Source organism: Idiotropiscis lumnitzeri, chromosome 21 (assembly GCF_059441095.1).
Source record: "Idiotropiscis lumnitzeri isolate Australia: NSW breed Sydney's pygmy pipehorse chromosome 21, RoL_Ilum_1.0, whole genome shotgun sequence".
Taxonomy (NCBI): Eukaryota; Metazoa; Chordata; class Actinopteri; order Syngnathiformes; family Syngnathidae; genus Idiotropiscis; species Idiotropiscis lumnitzeri.
Genome location: NC_142411.1, coordinates 11,061,833 through 11,085,778, shown reverse-complemented (window position 1 = coordinate 11,085,778; position 23,946 = coordinate 11,061,833). Strand labels below are relative to the sequence as shown.

Here is a 23,946-nt window from a genome sequence, read left to right as displayed (position 1 = left end):
GTTTTTAATGTTTTGAAGCAAAGACATCCCTCAATATATGCAAGTAAAACAAACATTTGAGGGAAATGAATTTCTCAGTTTTCCGTTAACTTTTCCTATTTCAATTTGTGCGTATATGCTACCATCTAGTGGCTAAATTATAATACTACAATACAATGAAAGCGTTCGTACGCTTCTGATTGCAGTAGGTAAGCTCAACTCAGATGGATGCATTTGAGTTGAGCTTTCAACTGCATTGAACACGAAGACAGCTATCCCCACTCACATTCACACCAATGGACAATTTATATTAGCCCGAGAAAGCAAATGTATGCAGTTCAGAAATTGATTGATTTCCACATGTAATTCAATTTATTGATGCAGACACATTGGCTTAAAGTCTCTCATTAGACATAAATTCTAACTATGACGGGTCACAGATTTTTCCATTGCACCTGTCACTAACCCTGAACAGGATATGCCGTGCAATACTTTTCTCCTTATAACTTTGAATGGATCACCTACAGGTGCATTATTCCGACAAAACGCAAGATTGTATTTCCAGTGAAAGTACTGAAGCACTGGAACATCGCTCACTGTACACGATACAGAATTCAAACTGAAATCTAACTGACAGGCCTCATCGTTCAACTTTCAGTTTCTGAGTCAAATATATGAGCAACAGTGAATAACACTAAGATATTTTTTTAGATTTACTACAACTGGCATTTGTTTACATGAATTCATATAAAAGCTTTGGCCGCAAAAAAAGAAAATGACCGCATTGCTACTGTGAGTTATACACATAATTGTACCAAACAGTCAAAGGTTAAAAAAAAAATCTGTATTTAATTTCACCTCTTTGAAAAACAGCAATAGGAAAGAAATACATGGTTTGTGTTGTCACTCTGAGTGGATGTGACTGTCATTGTTGCTTAAGCACATGTTGATCTGAGGCAACACGGGGTAACCTCCATACGGGTTTCTCACAGCTCCCAATGTTGGCTTAGTTGGTGCAGACGGAGTTGCAGTGAACAGATGAGTCCGAGCTGCAAGCTTTTTCTTTGCACTTTGCCTTTTGTTGCACAGCAGGTACACAATCTCAATAATATTGAGAAGAAACGAAATACCGGAAACAGCAAGCATGAAGTAGATGAAAATGGTCTTCTCTGTTGGACGAGAAATGTAACACCTGGCACCGCTCTCCATTGCGCAAGGCGGTGAATTCTTACAATGGAAATCCGAGACAACTTTAAGCGGGCCAAAGATGTAGAACTGTCCAATGGTGAAGCCCACCTCCAGCATTATCTTGAAGAGCAGCTGGGTCATATATGTGTAAAATAAGATGCCTTTAATTTTCACCTTCCCTCTTTCATCCATATATTTAGATGTCTTCACTGCATTTCCATTTTTCTTGCTCTGCTCTGGTTCGATCATTTTCTTCTCCTTGTGGATGATGAAGACAGCATGGCCAAGGTAGACCAGAGTCGGTGTTGACACAAATGTGATTTGCAGCACCCAGTAATGCACATAGGACAAAGGGAACATCCAATTATAGCAGGAATGTTTGCATCCTGGTTCCATAGAATCACAGTAGAACTCGGACAATTCATCGCCCCAAACTTTATCTGCTGCTGCGCCCAGTACAAAGATCCTGAAGACGAAGAGCACGCTCATCCAGATCTTTCCTACCACGGTGGAGTGAGCTTGGACTTTGTGGAGAAGTTTGGATAGGTATGACCAGTCACTCATGGCGAATAGCTAACATCTGAAGGAAAGGAACACATACTGTGTTAAAGGCAAGGAAAGAGCATTTCTGACGATACGAATAATATTTATCAGCTTGGCATCCTCTAAACCAGGGATGGGCAAACTTTTCGAGGGCCACAATTTGCTTCTAAAATTTGACAGAGGGGCCGGACCAGGATCAGAGGGATGGAGCGTTTTGATAATCTCGTCTCATCGGAGTAAAAAATACATATCGTATATTGAGAAAACATGCTTTAGTTTGAAATGAAAATTAATAAAAGTATTACAACAAAATATCTTACTTTGACACATCACAGTATTTAGCTATTTATTGAAATGAGTCTTAAAACATTGAAAATTAAGCTCCTTCTCTTCAATTAATTTTGCCAGTGCCAAAGGTCAACGATGACCAGAGTAAGAACTACACAGTGGCAGCGAGCCAATCCGCGGCACATTATATTATTTTTATTTTGAGATCGCTAACCTGCTCATAACTTGTGCGCGCTCCTCAACAGAATTATCATGTAACATATAAGGCTTATAGAACTAATTATTTTCAAATTATTTTTTTTACATAGCACAACAGAAAAGCTTACTTTGAATTTCAGTGGGAACAGTGTATCTGGTCAAGCAAGAGGCTCCACCCCAACAAAGTCAATCAATCTAGAGTGCGCCTTCTAGTGGGGACACATCAGAATTACAGGGAAAATAAAACAAAACACGGTTTATTCATTTAATTTTTTCAAATTCCGCGGGCCGGATTAAGAAGTTTAACCCAGCCATAGTTTGCCCATTAACAGGAGTGGCAATCTCCTGTTTGGTTTTCATATGTATCTAAAAGGAGAATAGCAGCAGTGTAAACACAGCCAATAATGGAATCATATTAATGTTGTCTGTTGATGTCAAAATAATATGATCCTATGTATCTGCAATATGTCTTTGGCGGCAGTGGATGTAAAAGTCAAAAACACACTCTTGCTAAAGTACCAGATGCCTGATGCAAAAATAAATCAATGAAGAAATAAAGAATGCGGGCCTGTTAAAAAATATATCTTACACTCGTGAGACATTGTGATTTCCTAGGAATGTTGTAGAAGTGATCATTTGGGACACCAAGCAGAGATTTATAGAAATAAGGTTTTTCATGTTGACACTTATTTGTTTCCTAATTATTGGGGGAAATCATTAACATGATAAGCGTGATCACGTAAATTAATATAATTAATTATTCAAAATAAGACTAATAATAATGCTTTGTCAGAAGTGAGTCAAATTTAGTGCCAGAAACCTCAAAACAATGGCATCTTTTTTTTTAATTAACATAAAAAAATACTTGCCTGATACGCCACCAGTTTCCAGAAAAACTGTCGAAAAAGAAAAGAAGCCTTTGAGTACACAGCTCGTCACTTAAATATTGCCAAGTAAAATGGGTTTGGTTTGATTGACTCACATCAGCATGACTTTCACAGCTTCTTGTTTCAGTGTGTACATCACGTGTTTTTTTGGTTTTTTTTAAAGAAAAAAACAGCGCCTCAAAATGCTGTACTTCAGTTTCCTGGAGTACGGCTTGTTATTTTTTCCGGGCTCAGCTGTCTACGTCTCAGCAGGCAGGCAAGCGAGGTAATATTGCTCGAATTGTCAGTTCTGTTGTCTGAAATAGCAACTGATCACCACCAAAATGCAAATGCATATTACTACTCTTGTCCACTTCTATCTGTGAAAGTATAAAAGCGTTCCGCACAAAAGATTGGATTTATGGACAACAAACGTAAGCTGGTATCGCGAAACATGGAGAGACCAAAGGGGGGCTCGGCCATATTCAGCATTAATAGTAGGCTTTTTTCAAGTCGTCACTTATTACCTAATTTCTCCAAAATTAATAGATAAAAAATAAAATGATAATTAATTTCAGTTTCTTGATAAAAAAAATATGCAAACTGAGCTTGTTAGTGAAAAATGGGCCATCTTGGCTCTTTGACTCCTTTAAAAGAACAAATGGTGGGCCTAATCGTCCAAGAATGCATCATCCGTTTAGAAGTTGTCCCGGAATTCCCAAATGCCACCCTGTCCCTAGGTTTGTTGTAGTACACCCTGAACTGGTCACCAGGTAATCGCAGGCCATAATTTTTATTTTTGGGAAATTCATGTTGAAGGATTAATTTATGTGTAAATAATAACAGTTTTAAACTTAATTTAATTGTGTTTTTTGGAAATGTACTAGTAATTTGGATTGCACGCTACGATCCCTGTTTTGTATAGTTTTAGCGGTCCTTTCCTCGACACATCTGTGTTTGTGTTAGTGTTACTATTGGTGCTAAATGTCAGTGGATGCTCAGTGGTACTTATATTACAGAAAAAAAGTTGTAAGAATTGAATAGAGGGTTCAATTTTGTGATCATACAATAAACCATTTCTAAAGTAAAATGCTTCAAAGCTGCAGTACAGAGTGATTGACTTAAGAATTTGCACCGGTGATATATCCAGTAAAAGCTTGAAATGCCCTGGCAAACATTCAGAAATGTAATTAATTTTGTTGGCTTAGGTTTATTACTGTACCTTTGACAAAAAGTATGCTAGTACTAATCTCAGGAGCAGGCGCTTACTTTATCATGTTTGAACTCAAACATGTATTTTTTTTTTTTAATCTTTTCGCTTGTACACCATTGTGGAGGTTGATATTGACATTGTTTTCAATGTTAAAATTAAGAGGTATTGGAAAGGTAAGTGTAAGATATTTTATTTTTATTTACAGTAAGTATTTATTAATGTTCGATTTTGGAAGTGACAGAGAGGGATAAGGCATGAAAATCTTGGGATTCTCCCTTTGTGAACAGTGATTTGTTTGATTTGTTTTTCTTTTCATTTATATTTATATAAAAAATCATGTTTGAATAAATATTTCTTTATTCATTTGTTCATTCACACATGCATCGCAGCACAATGTTGGCCATATCAAAACATTCAAACGTAAAATATAAGCTTAATTCAATCTCATTGAAGAACAGTTGTGGGGAAAAAAATGTCACATGGTGTACTTGAGTCCTTGTTTTCACTCGGAGTGGATGTGACTGTCATCGCTTAAGCTTGTGGTGACCTGAGAATGTAGAGGCAACAGAGGGTAGCCTCCATAGCCTCCATGATTTCTCATAGCTCCCCATGTTGGCTTAGTTGGTGAACATAGAGTTGGAGTGAGCACATGAGTCTGAGCTGCAAGCTTTTTCTTTGCGCTTTGCCTTTTGTTGCACAGCAGGTACACAATCTCAATAATATTGAGAAGAACCGAAATACCGGAAACGGCAAGCATGAAGTAGATGAAAATGGTCTTCTCTGTTGGACGAGAGATGTAACACCTGGAACCGCTCTCCATTGCGCAAGGCGGTGAATTCTTACAATGGAAATCCGAGACAACTTTAAGCGGGCCAAAGACGTAGAACTGTCCAATGGTGAAGCCCACCTCCAGCATTATCTTGAAGAGTAGCTGGGTCATATATGTGTAAAATAAGATGCCTTTAATTTTCACCTTCCCTCTTTCATCCATATATTTAGATGTCTTCACTGCATTTCCATTTGTCTTGCTCTGCTCCAGTTTGATCATTTTCTTCTCCTTGTGAATGATGAAGACAGCATGGCCAAGGTAGACCAGAGTTGGGGTTGACACAAATGTGATTTGCAGCACCCAGTAATGAACATAGGACAAAGGGAACATCCAATTATAGCAGGAGTGTTTACATCCTGGTTCTTTCGAGTCACAGTAGAATTCGGACAATTCATCGCCCCAAACATTATCTGCAGCTGCGCCCAGTACGAAGATCCTGAAGACGAAGAGGACGCTCATCCAGATCTTTCCTACCACAGTGGAATGAGCTTGAACCTTGTGGAGAAGATTGGACAGGTACGACCAGTCACTCATGGCGAATAGCTGACATCTGCAGGAAAGGAACACATACTGGTGTTAAAGGCAAGGAAAGAGCATATCAATCAGTGATAAACAAATTCCATTTTTCGTCCCGGAAATGTGAGGCATTCAACACAATGGTAAATTGCATGTAGATGCTGGGATACTAAACATATTCATATTCATAAAGTCTATACAGAAAAAAATCAATTAATAAATAAATATGTCGACAGTATTACATTGTTGCCCTATTTAGGCTATCAAGCAAACTAAAATATTATAAAATTAATCATCCGACACATACTGTACTTATTGTTGATAATTACACAACATGTTATGACAAGTTGTAGTTATAGTATGTCTCTCTTACTTTGCATACTTTACACTAAATCTAGATCATATATTTTATTTTGTAAATTTGACCATAGATCCAGAAATGTCAAAGCAATGGCACAATTAAAAAAAAAAATCTCGCCCTCATCGATGAAGAATGATACGCTTATGTACCTCATTTGAACATAAATACACATTATTTTAACATGGAAAAAAATGTTACTTGCCTGATACACTTCACTTCCAGAAAAACATGTGTAGAAAACCAAAGAAAACCTGAATTAGTTTGACAACTAGGACGAGACTTAAATATAGTTTGATTGACTCACGTCAGCATAACGCCCACAACTTCTTGTTTCACTGTGTCCAACTTGTGATTATCTTGAAGAATTTCATCAGGCCAGTTTCCTGACAGACGGTAACTCGCATTTACTCCCTCCCTCAGTAAACTTAACTCCCACTGTTGACGACACAGACAACACCCAGACGGTGCATAACTCAAGTTACACCCTTTTAATATATGAACTTAGTTGTGCATTCATCTCCAAAGCTTGGGAAGAAAATGATTCGTCCTCATGAGTGAAACAATTATGACTAGCAAGCAAAGGAAAAGCAAAATAGAAAATGGATGAATAGTTGATGAAATAAATGCAAAATAATTTTTGATTCAAAAGGTGAAAAGGATTCGAAACACTAGTGTTACGAGTTGTAACTTCATATTCTAAATGGGTGACATTAATAACCCTTTAAATGAAGCAAAGTTACCCAGAAGACGCCACAGAAACACACCCACACAGGCTATTACAGATGCTGGCCTTTGAAGTTTTGAAGTTGAATTTTGAAGGCCTGCAATTGGCTGGCAACCAGTTCAGGGTGTCCCCCGCCTACTGCCCGAAGATAGCTGGGATAGGCTCCAGCACCCCCCGCGACCCTAGTGAGGAGAAGCGCTACAGAAGATGGATGGATGGATGGAATTTCGAAGGCTTTTTCCTCTTTGGTCTGGAGGACACAACCACCATGATTTCCAAAAGCAATTTGAAACGCGGACTCATCAGACCACATTTTTCCACATTGACCCTGAGAAGTCGCCAACATTTCTAGATGGTTCGCTTTTCATGGTCACGTTTTAATTTGCATTTGTAGATGTAACCAACTGTTAACTGACGTTTTTCCAAAGTGTTCTTGAGCTACTTACTTTTCACGATTTTACAGTTTTATAATGCCACTGCATTCATGTTTAAGGATCGAAGGTCACAGGCAATATTAACCATGGATGGTAAAATCCCAAAATGCGTTACTAATTGCACGAGAAACGTTGCACTATTTGCTCACAGTCGTGAACAAATGATGTTTTCAGAGATGTTCCTTTTATCAAGACACTCACCTGTTTCAAATCCACTTGTTCAAACTGAATTATTCCAAACGAGTTCATTTTTTTAAATTGCATTTGTTTAGCCTTGCTCAACTTTCCGAGTCTTTTGTTGCGCTTCTCCCTGCTTTTATGGAGCTTGTTGCAGCCATCAAAATCTAAATCAGAGAAGACAAAAAAAGAAATAATAACAATGTTCATCAGTTTGAACAGTAAATGTTTTCCATGTAGTGTATTCAGTTTAATATTCCGGTAGGTTGAAAGGAACTTGTAAAGCATTGTCTTTGTTTTCATTTTTGTGGTAGTCAGTGTCCCAATGTTTTTGGTTGTTTTTTGTTTTTGTTTTTTTTAAATAACTACAGTCTTTGATCGTTGACGTGTTTTTGTGCAGAAATGCACCAAACTTGGATTCCACACTTCAAACCCAAATGAAGTACGAAGAGTGATTTTGCCAGAGTATGCATGCGAGTCATAAAAAAGATGATAAAACTACATTAGTTTCTTCATTTTACATTGGAAGGCAAAAGACAAAGGTGTGATTTATAGTTATCTTAATGTAGTGGCCTGAGCAATTATGAATCGTCACTCTACTATTATGATCACGGTTATATATTTTTTTATGGACCTGCCAGGACACCTCTATTTTTGTGGTGACTTACTATTGGCTCTAAATATCATTTCCAGTAGTGTGTTGCGGTGTCTTGGCTACGGGGGCAATGGCGATGAGTATCGAGAAGCCAATTTACAATAGTATACTGTTAAAATAAATAACAGGAAATGCAGTGTAAAATTACCACACCACCCACTGTTATCCTACGGCATTATTCTGTTATTCAAATTTCAGTACTAGACTGTGAAAATAAATGACAGAAGGTGCATTGGAAAATTACAGTAAAATGTTGCCGTCCCTGCTGCCAGTATTATACTATTATTTTAAAGTGACCCCTTTATCAAGAGTTGACACTCCAAGCAAACCAAAAAGAAATCAATGATTTAGCTTTGGAGCAGCTGGAAGTTCAAGGTGTTATCTGCATGGCAAAACAAAAGGAGTGGGAGTTATTCATGCATATTGGAAGAGCAAGGTGTTGTCCTCTGCTAGTAACGAAGCTGTTATTTCTCATCTTAAGTTGTCATCACTGTGCTGAGTCGTAGTCACACTGCGTGAGGGAGTGCGAGTGGTTGGTCAGCGAATGATGAATCTGATGATGCTGCAAAATCAAGCTAAGGTATAAGAGAGAAGTGAAACCCTTATAGATGGAGAACAACAACTGAGGAAAGCAGGAACCGTTGCGTAGGTAGGACCCATTGTCGCTCTTTATGAAAAGTGATTGTTTAAATAAAATAGAATTACATTTTTCAAGCTGGTTAAATGTAAAATAGATGACAATGAATATGTTAGAATTTTTTACAGTTCTCAGGAATATGAACGTGTTGCTCAAAGGTCATCTGAAACTAATTTCATGAGGTATCTCACTTATTATTTTACCTGGAGTTTGAATTTCATTAAATTTAAAATTCAAAAATTATTATTAAAAGTTATAACATGGTAGCCATATTTTTTTTAATTAAATAAGATACTTTAGACTGTTAAATCAGTGCAATTATATATTTTCTTATTTGTATGATTTACAAAACATCGTCATGTATATACAGAAAATTCAGGCTTCAAAATTGTGAAGTCAAGTTCTTGTTTCTGCTCTCTAACAATGTGAACCTATCTGAACCTCGCTTCGCTAAACTGTCAACTGTCAATCAAATTCCACTGCAACAATTTGAAAAAAATAATGTAAGCTGCTGCTTCTTTTTCATATCTACACATGATTCTATGTTTGAGCCATGAAAATATATCTGCTAAAAGGAGACATCAACAACAAAAGATTCTTTGCAAAAATATGTGCTATGTTCCACTTGTTCTTTCACCCGCCCTTCGTGATATTCATTCACCCGCAGTCCACAATGACGTGCTCTAAAGCGGGTCCACGCCAGTTGACGATAGAAGGTCAAGATTCATTTTTGGGATTTGACTATAGCTAGGTAACTGCATGTCACAAATGCACCAGAACGGGAACAAAATTTATCATATATACATAGATGTGGGGTGACTCTTGCCAGACTCTGAAAGTACAATACAATATAAATTTATTTATATAGCACATTTCACAACAGTTGGAGCTGTAACAAAGCGCTTTCCATATGGTGTAATATAAGTTAGAACACAAATTAAAACACATAAACAATGTATTCCAGAAGAACAGTAGAACACCGAAAGTCTCAAGTTGAGTCGAAAGCTAAAGAATAAAAATGTGTTCTCAAACGAGTTTTAAAAGTGGACAGAGAGGGGCCTTGCCTAACATTTAATGGGAGGTCATTCCATAGGGAAGTCCCAGAAACAGAAAAGGCTCAATCGCCCCTGAGGTTGCGCTTAGTCCTCGGCACCTCCAGCAGCATTTGAGGCAGCGGACAGGTGCGTAGGGGTGGAGGAGCTCGGAAAGGTACGCTGGGGCGAAGCCATTTAAAGATTTGAAGACGGGCAGAAGTATCTTAAAGCAAACTCTAAAGTGCACTGGGAGCCAGTGAAGAGAGGCTAAGACTGGGGTTATATTATCTGTCTTCCGACCTCCGGTTAAAAGCGAGACGCAGCTTTTTGCACCAGTTGGAGGCGCTTGAGGGAGGACTGGCTGACTCCAAAGTAAAGTGCAATACAGTAATCTAGCCTAGATGTAACAAAGGCATGGATAACTGTTTCTAAGTGCTGCTGAGAAAGAAAGGGCTTCACTTTAGCCAGCTGCCGAAGATGAATGAAGCTGGATCGAACAACAGCTCTGATTTGCCCAGCTAATTTAATATCAGTGTCCAGTTTAAAATCCTAGTTCGAGACTGTTGGCTTTAGATAAAATGCCAGATGGTCAACAGGGTTGAAAGTAGAAGGGCCACTGGGACCGAACACCATAACTTGCGTTATGTGTTACGTGCATCATGCAGCACCATTTTAGCCACAGATAAAAGAAATCTGGAAAACTGCAATAGTGAAAAACAGTTTAACAGTCAGGAATTTCAACAAAGGGTGCCACCCCGCCACTGGGATTAGTCACCACATTAGAAAACAAAATATTAAACACATTTATTTTAAGCTCATTCATTTCTGTTATGTGATTTTGGGATGTATTTCTGGTCTGAGGTGCAGGAATCTTTACTCATTGAGACACCTGAAATATTTGAGCAGTAGGCCCTCTTCAAGAAAAGATAGGACCAAGGTGGGGCGCTACATCACAGCGCTCAGTTGATCTGTACGCAGCCATGTGCATGCAACCATGAAACACTTAAACATTGGCATGCCAAGTTCATCAAGTAGTCTGCTGGAATTGCTATTTAGTTTTAGTAAAATTTTATATCTCACATGCCACTGAAATTTTGTAGGTATAAAGATAAAGATAAAGATGTCCTTTATTAGTCCCACAATGGGGAAATTTGAAGTGTTACAGCAGCAAAGATATAGATCACAAAGGCTCAATAGTGAGCCACGCTGCTGTAAACAGGCAGCCACTCGCGCGGCGCCGGAACCGGTATGTTCGTTGACATTGGTTGCTAGTTTACACTCATGCTGGCTAGGTGTGGTGCTCATGTAATGGATGCCAGCTTGCACTGTGCAAAGGTTCCTAGTCAAGCCTCACCCCGGCCTTATAAGTGTCAGTAGCCAGCTGGTACACAGTACATGTTGTAACTACTAATTAATTAATAATAAATTAAAACTAATTTCTCCTACAGACCTGTGAGAGAGCAGCTGCCATCATGGGGGAGTGGTCCTTCCTATCAGAGATGTTGGACAAGGTCGAATCACACTCGACTATATTTGGCAAGGTCTGGATGAGCGTTCTTTTCCTCTTCAGAATCTTCATTCTAGCAGCTGGAGTGGACCGAATATGGGGAGATGAACAAGCAAACATGGACTGCAACACCAAAAGCCCCGGCTGCAGGAATGCATGCTACGATGCATCTTTCCCCATATCTCACACACGTTTCTGGGTGCTCCAGATTCTCACTGTCTCAACACCTACATTCATCTTTCTGGGTCACGTCCTGCTTGTTATTCGCAAAGAGAATAAGACCAGGAGACACCTGGAGCAAAAACATGACCTGAATAGGATCAAATCTCCCAAATATTCGGATGAACATGGCAAGGTGAAGCTCAAAGGCTTCCTGTTGGTCAGCTACATGATGCAGCTTGTGTTCAAGATCTTGCTGGAAGTGGCCTTCGTTGTGGGCCAGTACTTCATCTACGGCTCCATCCTCATGCCTGATAAGATTATGTTCAAAGGCGGAAGCTGCCGGACTGACACAAACTGTTTCATCAGCCGTCCAACCGAAAAAAATGTGTTCATCATCTTTATGTTGGCGATGGCTGTCTTCTCTGTAATGCTCAATATTGCTGAAATGTTCCATCTGATGATATCAAAGATGAGGCATAGGAAAAGGACGAACTTTGGCTCAATTCTGGCGGATTAAATTTGCCAGATTAACAATAAATGAGGTCATGAAATCCCTAATATAATTTCAGATGGTTGTTTTAAATTGTATGATAAATTGAAGAAAAATATTAATTTTCTTATGCAAATAAAACGTTTTCAACTCATATCAAGCTAGAAACCATGGCAATTGATTTCTCACAGGCACAGAAAAATATATTGAAGAATACTGTACAGTGGAATACAATAAAAGACATCGGAATGAAACACCCTGAGTTACTACAATTGGAAATTCATTTTTTTTAGGGAAAAATGCCTTTAGAGTTTGCCTTAGATTATTTCCTCTTACATTATTTCCCACAGAAAAATTGTCTCAAAATCCAAACAAATCAGCCAGCGTCACAGACACAGCCCTGCGCTGAGGGCTTTATTATTATTATTTTTAAATTTGTATTATTGTTTTGCACGCCATGGTCTTTTTTGTGTGACACATATCGAAATTCTTGAAGTGTGACGTTGGAAGTGCAAATTTGTTGCCTGCAAGTTTTGAGCGAAACCATGTTGTTACCATGCTATGTATGGCAACAATATTTATTTAATGTACTGTACTCTATGTCTGCTAATGAACAACAAATAAACTAAACAACAATGTAAATTATGAGTTGCATTTTTATTAGTGCTGTCAAGAGATTAAAATATTTAATCATAATTAATCGCATTTTTTCATAGTTAACCCGAAGTTAATTGCACGCTATTTTCATTGTAATAAAAATCCCTTTATTTTTGGGCCCCAATATTTTATTGATTGTAATACCCTTAATAAATGATAATTAATTTTTTTGTTTTTATGCAATTTTTTTTAATTGAAAAAAAAGCATTGGATTCAACTCACACAAACAAAGTCACACAAAACAGCATCTCAACAGCCTTTCTAAGGGATCAAATTGGAGTAATATAAGAAATATAAAATGCCAACAAACTGCAAATGAAATGGATCAAAATAATCGGCTGCCACAGCGAGGTAGTTGGGGTTACTGAGAGAAGTCCAGTAATCACTGGTGAGCACGACTGCTTCCGCCTTCTCCGCTTCGTGCAAGTCTTGAACGCGGGTTGCAATTGTGTTTCTCGAGGACAAATAGTAAGTGCAGTCGTTGGACGCAATGCGAAGTATTTCAGCCAGACCTTCGTCCTCCACAATGTTAACACGCAGTGGCCACCCACTTAGCTATGGCTTCGGCGAGTCTCTTTAGTTGAGCCATCCACCCGTTTCTGTCGCAAATTATCCATGGATGCTTGGATTTGACAACGGGCTGGAGAATTGGCATCAGCGGTGTGCTTGTCCATCAAATGGTATTTTAAACTGGACGTGCTGCGATGGTAGTTCAGTTCACGATTGCAATACACACAAATGACTTAGCTCTTGTCAATGACACCATAAGGTAACTTTTTTTTTTTTTTAAACGTGCCGTTCAGAATTGAATTTGCGTCATTTTTACCACTCGCCATGATGCTTTTAGTTCTATAAACCAGCGAAAACTCCGCACAGCAATATAGAACTACATTATTTATTAGGCCAAGATGAGTCTTAATCGCTCGTTAAAAAAATGACGGCGTTAGAAGGGGGTTGGATTAATCTCATTAATAACGTGTTTTTCTGACACCTCTTATTTTTATAATATCAAAACAATTACATTTCAGTTTTTTTTTTATCAGAGATGCAATTAAATTTTTTTTGCAGATTTGATTTTTTTGCACAGATTCAGAATCTTCATTTTTTTTAGCACATTAGGTATCCATAATAATAATAATAATAATAATATAGGTAATATTCAGTAATATTTATGAATTAAGGGAGAGGTTTAGCAAAAAAATGTTTTTAAAAAAATCACAGCTATAAATGAACCCATGGTAAAATTTGTATTGCGCAAAAACATATATCGTTCAAATTTAAAAAACAAAAAATATATAAATAAAAAAAAACGATGTGCTAGAAAAAAGGTAAAGACATTTTTTTTAAATCAAAGTTAAAAATGTTTGGGGCACTTAAAGCCATATCTGATTGAAATGTGCTGTTGTAGTGTTTATCATAGGTGGCACGGTGGCTGACTATCTAGCAATGGTGTGGGATTCGGTTCTGGCTCCGGCCTTCCGTGAGGAGTTGCGTGGAACCCAACTCTTACGTAACCCGAGAACCTCGCCTACTATTGAGCCTAGTTTTTCTGGAGACTATCATGGCTGACTGCAGAAGCTGGTACACAACATTTACTGGTCCCAAACCTGTCACAGGGCGCATGCAGTGTAAAAACCATTTACACTGACATTTACACTAAATCATAATCTTCAATTAACATTCAATGTTTTTTTTAAAGAGGGAGGAACACAAAGTACCCACAAAGAACTCACATAAGCACATGCAGGGAGATCATGCGGCAACATAGATTTCAAACTTAAACTCCATCACAGACTTATTTTGACCCATGTTAAGCATAACACAGTTGAAAAAAGAGCCATTAGAATTCAAATTCACTTTAGTGGGCCTGGTCCACGACATTGCATCCTCTCATGTGTTGGTCAAAGCAAGAAAACTTCAACAAGATAACACGCCTGCAGTCATCCACACATAATACGTTTAATGATTGGACTAAATTCTGAATTTGATGGGGGGGGTTGTTTTTTTTAGTTTTCTGTTTCTGTCATGTAAATTCGAGAAATATTCATCCTGAACTGCTTCAGATGATGGTTGACATAGTTGTGTGTTACATTACATTTAGGTAGTGTATGCCATACAGTAAAATGATTTCTTAAATCGGTTTGTACGCAAATAGGGTTACATTTTTTTAGAACCGAAGACACCTTAGACTAAGGCTTAGAGTGAGTCGATGACGTCACGTCCGCTCCGGATGTCATCATGTGTAAGTTAGAGAAAGGAGACCGTTACTTGAAAATGTCTCGAGACAAGAGACGTTCACTTAAGGCCCTACAGCCACTTGATCGCGCTAAAATGTCACAAATATCCTTGTAATCGTGTTGAAATCCCTCGCTGGCCTCCTTTAGCCCACAGAGGTTTTTTTCCTTTCCGACCGCAAAGCTGTTTTCCGGCTGTTATGTAAAACGTCTTCCCACTGCCAATGTGGAACAGAGGTGATCTGGACGATGGATTTGATTCCCATAAAACAGGTGAGATTTATTATCACCCTGTAAATAAATATATCGTGATAATTTGACTTGCTGGGAGGTAGATGTATAGTAGCCGATATATGACGTTGGTTGTTTTAAAAGACCAGCTGCGGATATAACAGGCGACCAGAATTTACGTCACTACGTTAGCAGCAAGACCGCACGGAAACGTCGAGTGGCGAAGAAAAGCTTGTTCCTATCTATCTATCTATGTATCTATCTATCTATCTCTCTCTCTCTCTCTTTCTCTCTAACGTTCTCTCTCTTTCTCTCTCATGGATATAAAAAGTCTTCACAACTTGAGCAACTCTAATTCTTAAAAAGAAAAAAAATCTCGAGGGCAAGTAAAATAGGCAACTGATGTATTGTAGTTGCACAAGTATGCACACATTCAGGACGTGTATGAGTTGCAATTAACCAATAACATTTAAACTCATGTTAAATAGGCCACCCTTATCATTTTTTTTGCTTCCCCTATCCAAAATATTTCTTTTTATTTTCATTTGAGGTATACAGGTTATAGGCCACCTTAATGGTGGGTGGACAACGCTACAAATAAAATATCTAATATAAAACATTTACCTTGGTGTCAGTTTTATCACAAAAACTTGGAATTTGAGTAGGGGTGTGTAGACTTTATTTCCACTATATCTGGTTGGATCACTATTTTATATATCAGTACATTTAATATTCAGACAAGTTTGTGGAGTAAAGTAATGGATGATAGTTTATGCTATGGCTGGAAGGATTTTCTTTTTTAAACCAAAACCATCACTTTTTAGGAAATTGAAAAAAAAAAGGGCATGTTTGTTGAGCCATTAACATTGCATCGACATTGAGGGCAAGCCAATTTCAACACTATATTGGACAATAATTTGTAAAATAACATACCCACGTCTGACAGACCAATTGTATTGATTTGTGAGAGAATATAAAACTAACCAAATTTGGACATAAGAGGTTTCAGCCTGGTGCCAGTGCAATGCTACGTGAATGTTCCATACCCTTTGCGACATGCTTGTATATTGCTGCTCACGCAGTTCTGTAGATTAAATGTGTAATATTTCTAAGGAGGTCATCTGCTATAAGCCCATTTACTACCATCAGTCCTGGACTAAATAATTTAGATTCATGGTTAGGTTCAAACATGTAAAATAAAAGTCGGTACACACGCCTAATATTTTTAAAAATGAAGTATTGCGTTCATGTGGGATGGCAGTGGTTACATAAAAAAGCAACACAAAGAATGAAGCACATTTAAAAAAAAAAAGGCGTTATATAATTGTGTCGCAGCATGGTGGGATAGATATGAGAGATGCTGCTGCTCACCACAGCCTTAATGAGGATAAATGTTACAGAAAATGGATAAATCGGTATAATTAGTTCAAAAATACATATGTGCATCCTGATTGATACTATAGAATAGGCACACTTATAACCATGTTTTTAATATTGTGCCCTTTAAGGTTCAAGTAGCGGTGGCTCTCCTGGGTGGGTTCCGAGCCATGAATCATCATGGCACAGCAAACAGCCTGGACCTGGAAACAGCATCTTTGGACGTCGACTCAGCGCTGTGTCAGACAGTGGTGACACCGGCATTGGTACCTACTGCTCTGATAGTGTGGAAGGTAGGGTGAATCTCAGGCCAGGGCTGCTGTAATTTTTCCACAGCAAACTCATCCATTAAGTGGAAAAAAGGCTTTCCCCAAATTGTTCCAACTGTAATTGGAAGCGTTGAATAATAGTAAAAACATTTTGGGTAAGCCAGGAATTTGGAAAATGATGGTTTAAAGAAAATATAATTTGCATTTCTACCAAGCAGTACAATTTAGTTTAGTTCTGTACATAAAGATGTAATGACACTTTCTTTGCACAGCCAAAGTTTATTCTCTTTATTTAATCCATCCACGTTGACGTATAGCACCAAATCCAGATCTTGTGCCAGTGACTTGGTCATAGCTGGAAATGAACCTTACATTCATGTGTGGGGAACCAGAGAGCGCATTGGATGAATCTCACATGGAAAAGCCTCAGCCGAAACAGCTATCAAGCATCCAGCACACTCCACGTTAGGGTTTGCTGCAAAACTGCACTTACTGTGCTGAACCAAGCAGAACCATTTTGTGGGTTTGAATTGTGGCCGAGGTTGTTTTGCAAAAAGACCAAAAAATAGGTTTTTATGTTCACAGGAAATTTGTATAATAGACTACATTTATTTTTATCTCTGGAAAAAATAATCATGCACCCGATATCTTATTTTGGGCTATGTTCACACTGCAGCTCAATTCAGATTACATTTTTTTTTTTGAACATATGCGACCTGTGTCAGACTTTTTTTCATGCAGTGTACAATACCATTACAATTTTTGTTTTTTCAATCCGACCTGGGCCCCTTTCATCTGTGGGTATAAATAATAATAATAGTTGATGCATCTGCAGTAATTCATTAAGTACATGCTTGATGATCAGTATTGTGTGTCCTCATATGCGTGTTATTTATAGTCTCTGTCTCTGTAAATTCTCAAGATGACTCCTGCTCAAGCACCACACCCTCATCTCTCCAGCCGCTGTCCAGACGCCACTCTAGTCAAGAAGATGGGTTTGCCGGCAGCGCCCCCGTTGTCCATGTCAAGCCATCACCATCCACGTCATCTTTCGCTAGTCTGAGAATGACGGCCTCACCCGGAAGCACGGGTCATCGGACCAAGTCTTGCCAACTGACCTCTCCAGCCACTTCTCCCCTTGGTGCACAAACTGGAGTTGACATGCAGGACCAGCAGCCCATCAGGAGGTGGTCCTCTCTCACTAAATTGTCATCTGGAGTTGAAAAGAACTCCAGGAAGACATCAGTCCACCAACATAGTACGGATTCACATGGCTCCCTGGACAGGGGTCTGCTCTATGGTTACAGAAAAGAACCCCGTGGTTTAAATAGGGACCTGTATTTACCTGTATCTTCCTCCCTGCTCTGTCATAGCTTATTACAACGCTCTCCCGGTGCCGGCCCTTGCTACTGGAGCAAACATAGAAGTAGATCTGGTTTGGAAACAGACCTGTCACTTTCTTCAACTCTATCCTCACCTATTAAACGCAGCAGTTTGGACATGAACTATAGTAGTTTAGCAGAAGCAAAGCTGGCTTTGGGAGGTAGTCAACTTTATGGCCTCAGTTTATCGAAGCTAGCAGACTCATCACTTGGTCACCCAGTAGACAGAGACTCCCCAATTCAGCCGGCCATCCGCACACAAATGTGGCTGACAGAGCAGATGGAGTACAGCTCAAAAGCAGAGCACGGAGGAGAACTTGGCCAGATCATTGGTAGCGAAACAAAAGTCTGTGGAGGTGATGGAACATCACTTGAACAAGGCATCAACCAGGTAAAAGCAATTGTAGCCCATTGGGAAGCACTGAAAAACTTGCTGCTTCCTCTGACAAATGTTCTCCCCCAAATTTGAGATTCTTTTCTTCACCGCCTCAATCTGCAACATTTTCTCATTTTATTATCTCGTGTAAACACGCTTGTGCATTTGCAGATGCTCCAGGGGACGTCCCATTTTGTCAACACTCTGGTGAAGGTTAAAGAGGGAATGCTGAGACAAAAAGAATTGGAGATAGACAGGTAAGTCGTGACCTCTTTCCATGCTTAGCATCTCCTCTCCTTAATAGGCAACATGTTTTTCATAACGCTATAGATGATGAGCGTCAAGTTTTGCCTTTTTCAGACAGAAGCAACAGATCCTGCAAATCCACGCCCGCATTCGAGAAAATGAGCTGAGAGCCCAGCAAGTGCTACATAGTCAGAGGTGGTTTGAAGACCCTCAAATCCTGAAAATGAAGGTAATACTTAAAGATATGTCATACTTACTATATTACTGTAATCTGGATATGCTTTTTGTGGTTGCCCAATAGAAGGAAGTACCATCTGATCGCATGTGTTGCGATGAAGAACTCAGCAAGAAGCTGGCAGTGTCCGAACTGGAAGTGCTTCATCTCAATGAGCTGTACAAGCAAGCCACTCGAAAATATACAGAAGACCTCAGGAAACTGGAGGAAAAGGTATTGGCGATTACGTATTCATAACAGTAGCTTTTTTTAAAATATATATATATATATATACACTTAAAAAATGTGACTTGCGCTATGCTATTGTGCTCTAGCATGTTTTTTAAATGAAATAAATGTTTCTGTGATCAGATAAAGACAAGGGATCGTTACATCAGCAGTCTAAAAAAGAAATGTCAGCGGGAGAGCGAACAGAACCATGAAAAACAGCAACGCATCGAAACTCTGGAGAAGTACCTTGCTGACCTGCCAACTCTGGGCGAAGTGCAAGGCCAGGCCCTGCAGGTACACACACATGTTGAAGCTTAAAAAGAACATCCTCTTCTTTCGTTATCTTGTATTTTGATTTTTTTTAAATACCAAGGATTGAAGCAACCAGATAAAAACATTTTAACATAATCTGTACCACAAAGCCAAAAGAAACAGTTTTGAATTAAACTGAATTTTCTATCAGTTCAATTGTATTCTTTTTTTTTCTGTATTTTTTGGGGGGGTATTTTTCAAACGTAATTTTTCTTACTTCACTTTAAAATAGGCGCATTACTGCTATAACTAATTATTTAGTTTAGTCTAGTGCTACTCAAGCTTTTTACACCAAGTACCATCTCAAAAAGATGTTAGCCCTTCAAATACCACCATCATGACCAACAATACAATATTTTTTAAATAATGGGGCAAACCGTGTAAAATGACTTCTGTCAACCTCTGGTAGGCTTATAAAAATGGATCTGCCCTAAGACTCATTTTACCATGATGCAAGTTTTGCACAAGTAATTCCCTATTTGTACATTGTGTGTGTGTGTGTTTTGTTTGTTTGCTCAGCTGGAAGAAGTGCACCTAAGAGCTCAAGATCTGGAGAAAACGGTGTCTCATTTACAAAAAAACCTGCAGGACAGCTGTGCTCTTTTGAAGGAGAAAGATGGCAAGATTGAGACGCAAGCCAAGAAAGAAAAGGAGCTGATTGCAACTGTACACAGGTAATATTCTGCTTTATCTAGTTATGATCTCTATAACGTTCCTTATCATGCTTAGTAATGTTTTATGAGCCCTAAAACGCTTATGTGCACATTTTAGATTTAGATATTAGCTGTGGTTATTGACACGTTCCACATTATAAGGTTTAAAAGTTTTCTTGACCTTTTATTAAACAGACTGCCATTATCCTGAAACATATTTAATTCTATATTTGATACCAAAATCACTCTGCTAATGCTCAGTTTTGTTCTATAAAGGTTGCAGCAGAAGGTGCAGAGTTGCTTGGAGGATGGAGTGAGGTTAGACCTGAAGCATCTTGAGGTGGAAAACTCTCAACTCCTGGAGAAACAAGACCATAGCAGCAAGGTACCATTTTTGATTGGAACACATCAGTGCTCAAGTCTGTGTAGTGAACGTGGTCATTAAACAATCATTGACATGTTCTCTGTGCTCCCCTGTAGCTCATTGAGCATCAGAAACAACAGATAGAGAGGCTCAACTCACAACTAAAGGTAGGCGACTTGACTTTACTCTTTCAACTATACACCCTATGAATATACCTCTCAATTTGAAACGATTGCCACAAGTCAAATTGATTTACTATTGTGAGGTTGTTTGCTAATTTGTTGCCGAGTTGGAGTTACAGGTTCCAAAAATGGTGTACAATGAAGCTCTGCATGTTTGCCAATCGGCATTTGTAAATTTACGTGTGCGCTGGATAAAACTTATTATATTATTATTATACTGAAAAACTCACATATATGCCATTTTTATGCTTAAATGCAAAGCAATCCTCTATTGCTTGCTGCTAAAGCACTATGTTGAAGTGAGTTTGGGGGGGACTTCATTTCTACAAAGGTTGGCCTTTGCCACCATCTTTGGGCATCTATAAGCAATGAGCGAGAGAGAGAGAGAGAGATTGAGTATCTGAGTGAAGGAGTGAGAATCTGAGAGTTCTGAGTGAGAGTGTGTGTGAGTGAGAGAGAATGTGAGAGTAAGTATGAGTGAGAGTATATGAGATTATGTGTGAGATTGCGAGCTGTGAGAGACAGACCCTGTGAGACTGAGTAAGTGAGTGAGAGTGTCTCACATCAATTTGTGTTGTCATTTATTGGAGCGATGCATACCCCTCGTAATTATAATCATGCAAGTACTCACTGCCTACTGTATGTCAACAGGTGACCAGTACAAGACTGCAGAAAGGAAGAAACCTTTCGAATCAATTTAGTCCTCCTGACAACCAAGAAGGTCCATCCGTTGACTCTACAACCTTGTCACAGGTATCAATTCAACACATGTAGTTTATTTCATCTCATGACTTTGCCTAGAAGAACCTGTCTTGGTCTAGAAAACATTGCGGACTAATGATTTCTTTGTTGTAGGATGATAATGTGTTGTTTAGAAGTTCAGAAATCACTTCTTTCCAGTTTTTTACTTATTTAGATCAATAAAAAAGTTCATTAAATACGCCAACGCTGAATTTTAACCTATATCACATTAAAAGTGTAACAGCTCATTCGATAAGAGCACGAGCTGCACTTAGTGTGTTCAATGTGTGTTCCCAGGTGGATTACTGGCTGCAGGAGCACACGGTGTCTAATATGGAGACGCCACAATTGGGACGACTCTTGAAGGAGTTGTCCTTGTGTCTACTGGACCTTCAGGGTCTCCGCAGCATCCTGGTGCAGAGAGCGCAAGGGAAGGAGCTCAATTTGTCTCTGCTGCTGGACATGACATGTATGTGGGGAAAAAAAACACGCAATTGCACTAAAACGTGTTAATAAATAGAAGAATTACGATAATTAATAATTCTGTGGACATAACGATTCATGTATGGAGAAATTATTGGCACAGTTTTTTCTGTGTGTGTACATGTACATATCTAAATTGTATTAATTGTTTTATTTGAATCATGGTTATTGCTTTGTTATACGCGTTAAAACTCTTGTGTCACCTGAAGAGGTTCAACTAAACTATAAGAACAGCTCATATTCAGCTCTGTCACAAGATTAAAGAAATAACTTGACACACCAAAGTTACTTTTTATGACTAACATCAATCACTTCATCAGTTTTGGTAAATTGCTAAAAAAAAAAAAATCATGCGGATTGCTCAAGGTGTTGATTCCGAGAAAAGACGCTCTAGCTGATTTGTGTAGATGCATGTTATATGAACTCTAAGCTGAACTCATCTATTATACTAAATATTGTATACTCTAAATGCTTAGAAAAAAAATATTAGTCCTCCATAGTGTCTACCTGTGGTATGTTTCTTGCAGCACTGAACATGTCCGCAGAGGAGAGCGAGTGCAGGGACGCGCATGAAGAAGAAAAAGAAGAAGTAGTCCCGTTGAAGCTGCTTGAGGTCAGCCAGCTGAGGAGAGGCGTCGACGAGCTGAGGAAAAACATCACTGAATGCTGCAGCCACTATTTGGTCGACAGCTGACCTGCTTTCACGCTGGCCGACTGAGATGACATTTTTTCCTTTATTTGGATCATACCGATGACAAGGTTGAAGTTGACCCAGGATTTTGCCGGCTTCCACGTCAAATGATGTAAATAGGGCAACTCGCAGCGGCTGCGTTGAATCAATCAGCGAGTTTTGACATAAAGCTGCAACATCTAACGTGACGTGCCTCTGCTGCAGCAATTTACAAGGGATCCAAGCGGGAAATTGGCCACCAAGCGACGAACCATGGAAAAGTGGAGGTGCTGGAGTTCTCCACCGCTATGCAAAATGATTAAGACTGTTTTCACACTTGGGTCTGTGTAGTTATGAAATATTCATTCCAATTCAATAATTTTAGCGCATCAAGTTGATAAGTAGTTTGCGCAATTTTGTGTTTTTTAGGCTTCAGGTTTGTGGGAATTTGGCACTTCCTAAAATGAACACTTAATCCTCTTAATATAACTTTACTCTCGAACAAATAGGACTTTGTTCCTTTAACAATGCTATGTTGTTGCCATGCATTATTTATTTTTTCAGTGTTTTAAGAAGCAATACACAATTAGATTTTTTTTTTCAATCTTGCTAAGAATTATGGCAGCTTGTAAGAAGAAAACCTTTTTGATTGGACAGAAGTATTGTGACAACTGGCCATTGTCTTCTCTTGTTCTAACACTTTTTTTATAGTGCAAAAATGTGCATAATCTTTCCATATTTGCTTCCGTCCAGACATTAGTTTGTATAAATAAGTATTAAGCATCGTGGACAGTTCCTGACATCAAATATCAGGTGATTTATTGAGTTGCTTATCACCCCTCAAAATGGTTATTGGATGTCACGTTTCTTTTATTTAATAGTACCAAAGGGAAAAAAGTAAGAGTAATTGTTTTTCTACATTTTTTTTTTAATATTTATTTTTTTTAACATTCTATTTAATCATCTTCAATGCATGTTTTATTGATACAGGGCATTGAATGACTTGTAACAAAAAATACTTATACGCCAAATGTAAGTTTAACATGTCCATTGCTAATGTTTTTTTTTTTTAAACCATTTACTCAGAATCCTAACGTCTTAACGGTTTCCGCAATTCTACAAGTTACATTACAGTTTCCAGCCACTCATCTCAGGCTAGTGAAAATGATGTTTCGGGGTGTGGGATGTTCGTTCTAATGCGAGTACAGATGGTTACCATAACAACTGGGAACAATGATGCACTACTGTGTTCCAACTTTTTCTGACTTCCCATGAATATCGTTGTATATTTTAGGAATGTTGGGCAGACACTACAAATATCTACTTGATTGTACATGCAGTTGAAAATTGACTTTCCCATAATTTGTCCCCTTTGAAGTGTTTTCCAAAATACAGTTTCATTTAATGACAAATAAAGCTATTTTTCTAAAGGCCTGGAATTATTACTAAGCATCCATGTCAATTACCTGACTAATGTTGCACTGTTGGTCCTTTTCCACTCATTTTAAAACATTTTAAAAAAA

General features: G+C 38.5%; 4 protein-coding genes across 9 annotated transcripts; 2 read left to right on the top strand and 2 right to left on the bottom strand.

Annotated features, from left to right (window-relative positions):
* Positions 1-808: 808 nt before the first annotated feature.
* LOC148316970 (gap junction Cx32.2 protein-like) lies at positions 809-3,300 on the bottom strand. Of its 3 annotated transcripts, XM_088285503.1 has the most exons (3): positions 3,179-3,300; positions 3,066-3,092; positions 809-1,747 (listed from the first exon to the last, which is right to left on the bottom strand). In XM_088285503.1, the coding sequence occupies exon 3, from the start codon at positions 1,729-1,731 to the stop codon at positions 883-885; it is 849 nt and encodes a 282-aa protein (XP_088141629.1). In that variant the 5' UTR covers positions 1,732-1,747; positions 3,066-3,092; positions 3,179-3,300; the 3' UTR covers positions 809-882. The 3 variants fall into 3 exon arrangements, with proteins under 3 accessions (XP_088141629.1, XP_088141628.1, XP_088141630.1); XM_088285502.1 differs by having other exon boundaries at positions 3,066-3,204; XM_088285504.1 differs by lacking the exons at positions 3,066-3,092; positions 3,179-3,300 and adding an exon at positions 2,325-2,423.
* An 11-nt stretch (positions 3,301-3,311) lies between these two features.
* LOC148316968 (gap junction Cx32.2 protein-like) lies at positions 3,312-12,375 on the top strand. Of its 4 annotated transcripts, none has more exons than XM_088285498.1 (2): positions 3,312-3,348; positions 11,091-12,375. In XM_088285498.1, exon 2 carries the CDS (start codon positions 11,115-11,117, stop codon positions 11,826-11,828), a length of 714 nt encoding a protein of 237 aa, XP_088141624.1. In that variant the 5' UTR covers positions 3,312-3,348; positions 11,091-11,114; the 3' UTR covers positions 11,829-12,375. The 4 variants fall into 4 exon arrangements, with proteins under 4 accessions (XP_088141624.1, XP_088141623.1, XP_088141627.1 ...); XM_088285497.1 differs by lacking the exon at positions 3,312-3,348 and adding an exon at positions 8,493-8,620; XM_088285501.1 differs by lacking the exon at positions 3,312-3,348 and adding an exon at positions 8,602-8,616.
* On the bottom strand, positions 4,643-5,651 carry LOC148316969 (gap junction Cx32.2 protein-like). The gene has a single exon (XM_088286200.1). The coding sequence runs from the start codon at positions 5,636-5,638 to the stop codon at positions 4,778-4,780; it is 861 nt and encodes a 286-aa protein (XP_088142326.1). The 5' UTR covers positions 5,639-5,651; the 3' UTR covers positions 4,643-4,777.
* A 2,306-nt stretch (positions 12,376-14,681) lies between the features above and the next one.
* On the top strand, positions 14,682-23,853 carry cep85l (centrosomal protein 85L). The gene is made up of 13 exons (XM_088285493.1): positions 14,682-14,965; positions 16,432-16,593; positions 17,492-18,342; positions 18,499-18,584; positions 18,688-18,802; positions 18,875-19,021; positions 19,160-19,312; positions 19,850-20,004; positions 20,260-20,368; positions 20,464-20,514; positions 21,181-21,282; positions 21,568-21,739; positions 22,281-23,853. Exons 1-13 carry the CDS (start codon positions 14,917-14,919, stop codon positions 22,445-22,447), a joined length of 2,319 nt encoding a protein of 772 aa, XP_088141619.1. The 5' UTR covers positions 14,682-14,916; the 3' UTR covers positions 22,448-23,853.
* The last annotated feature ends 93 nt before the right edge of the window (positions 23,854-23,946 follow it).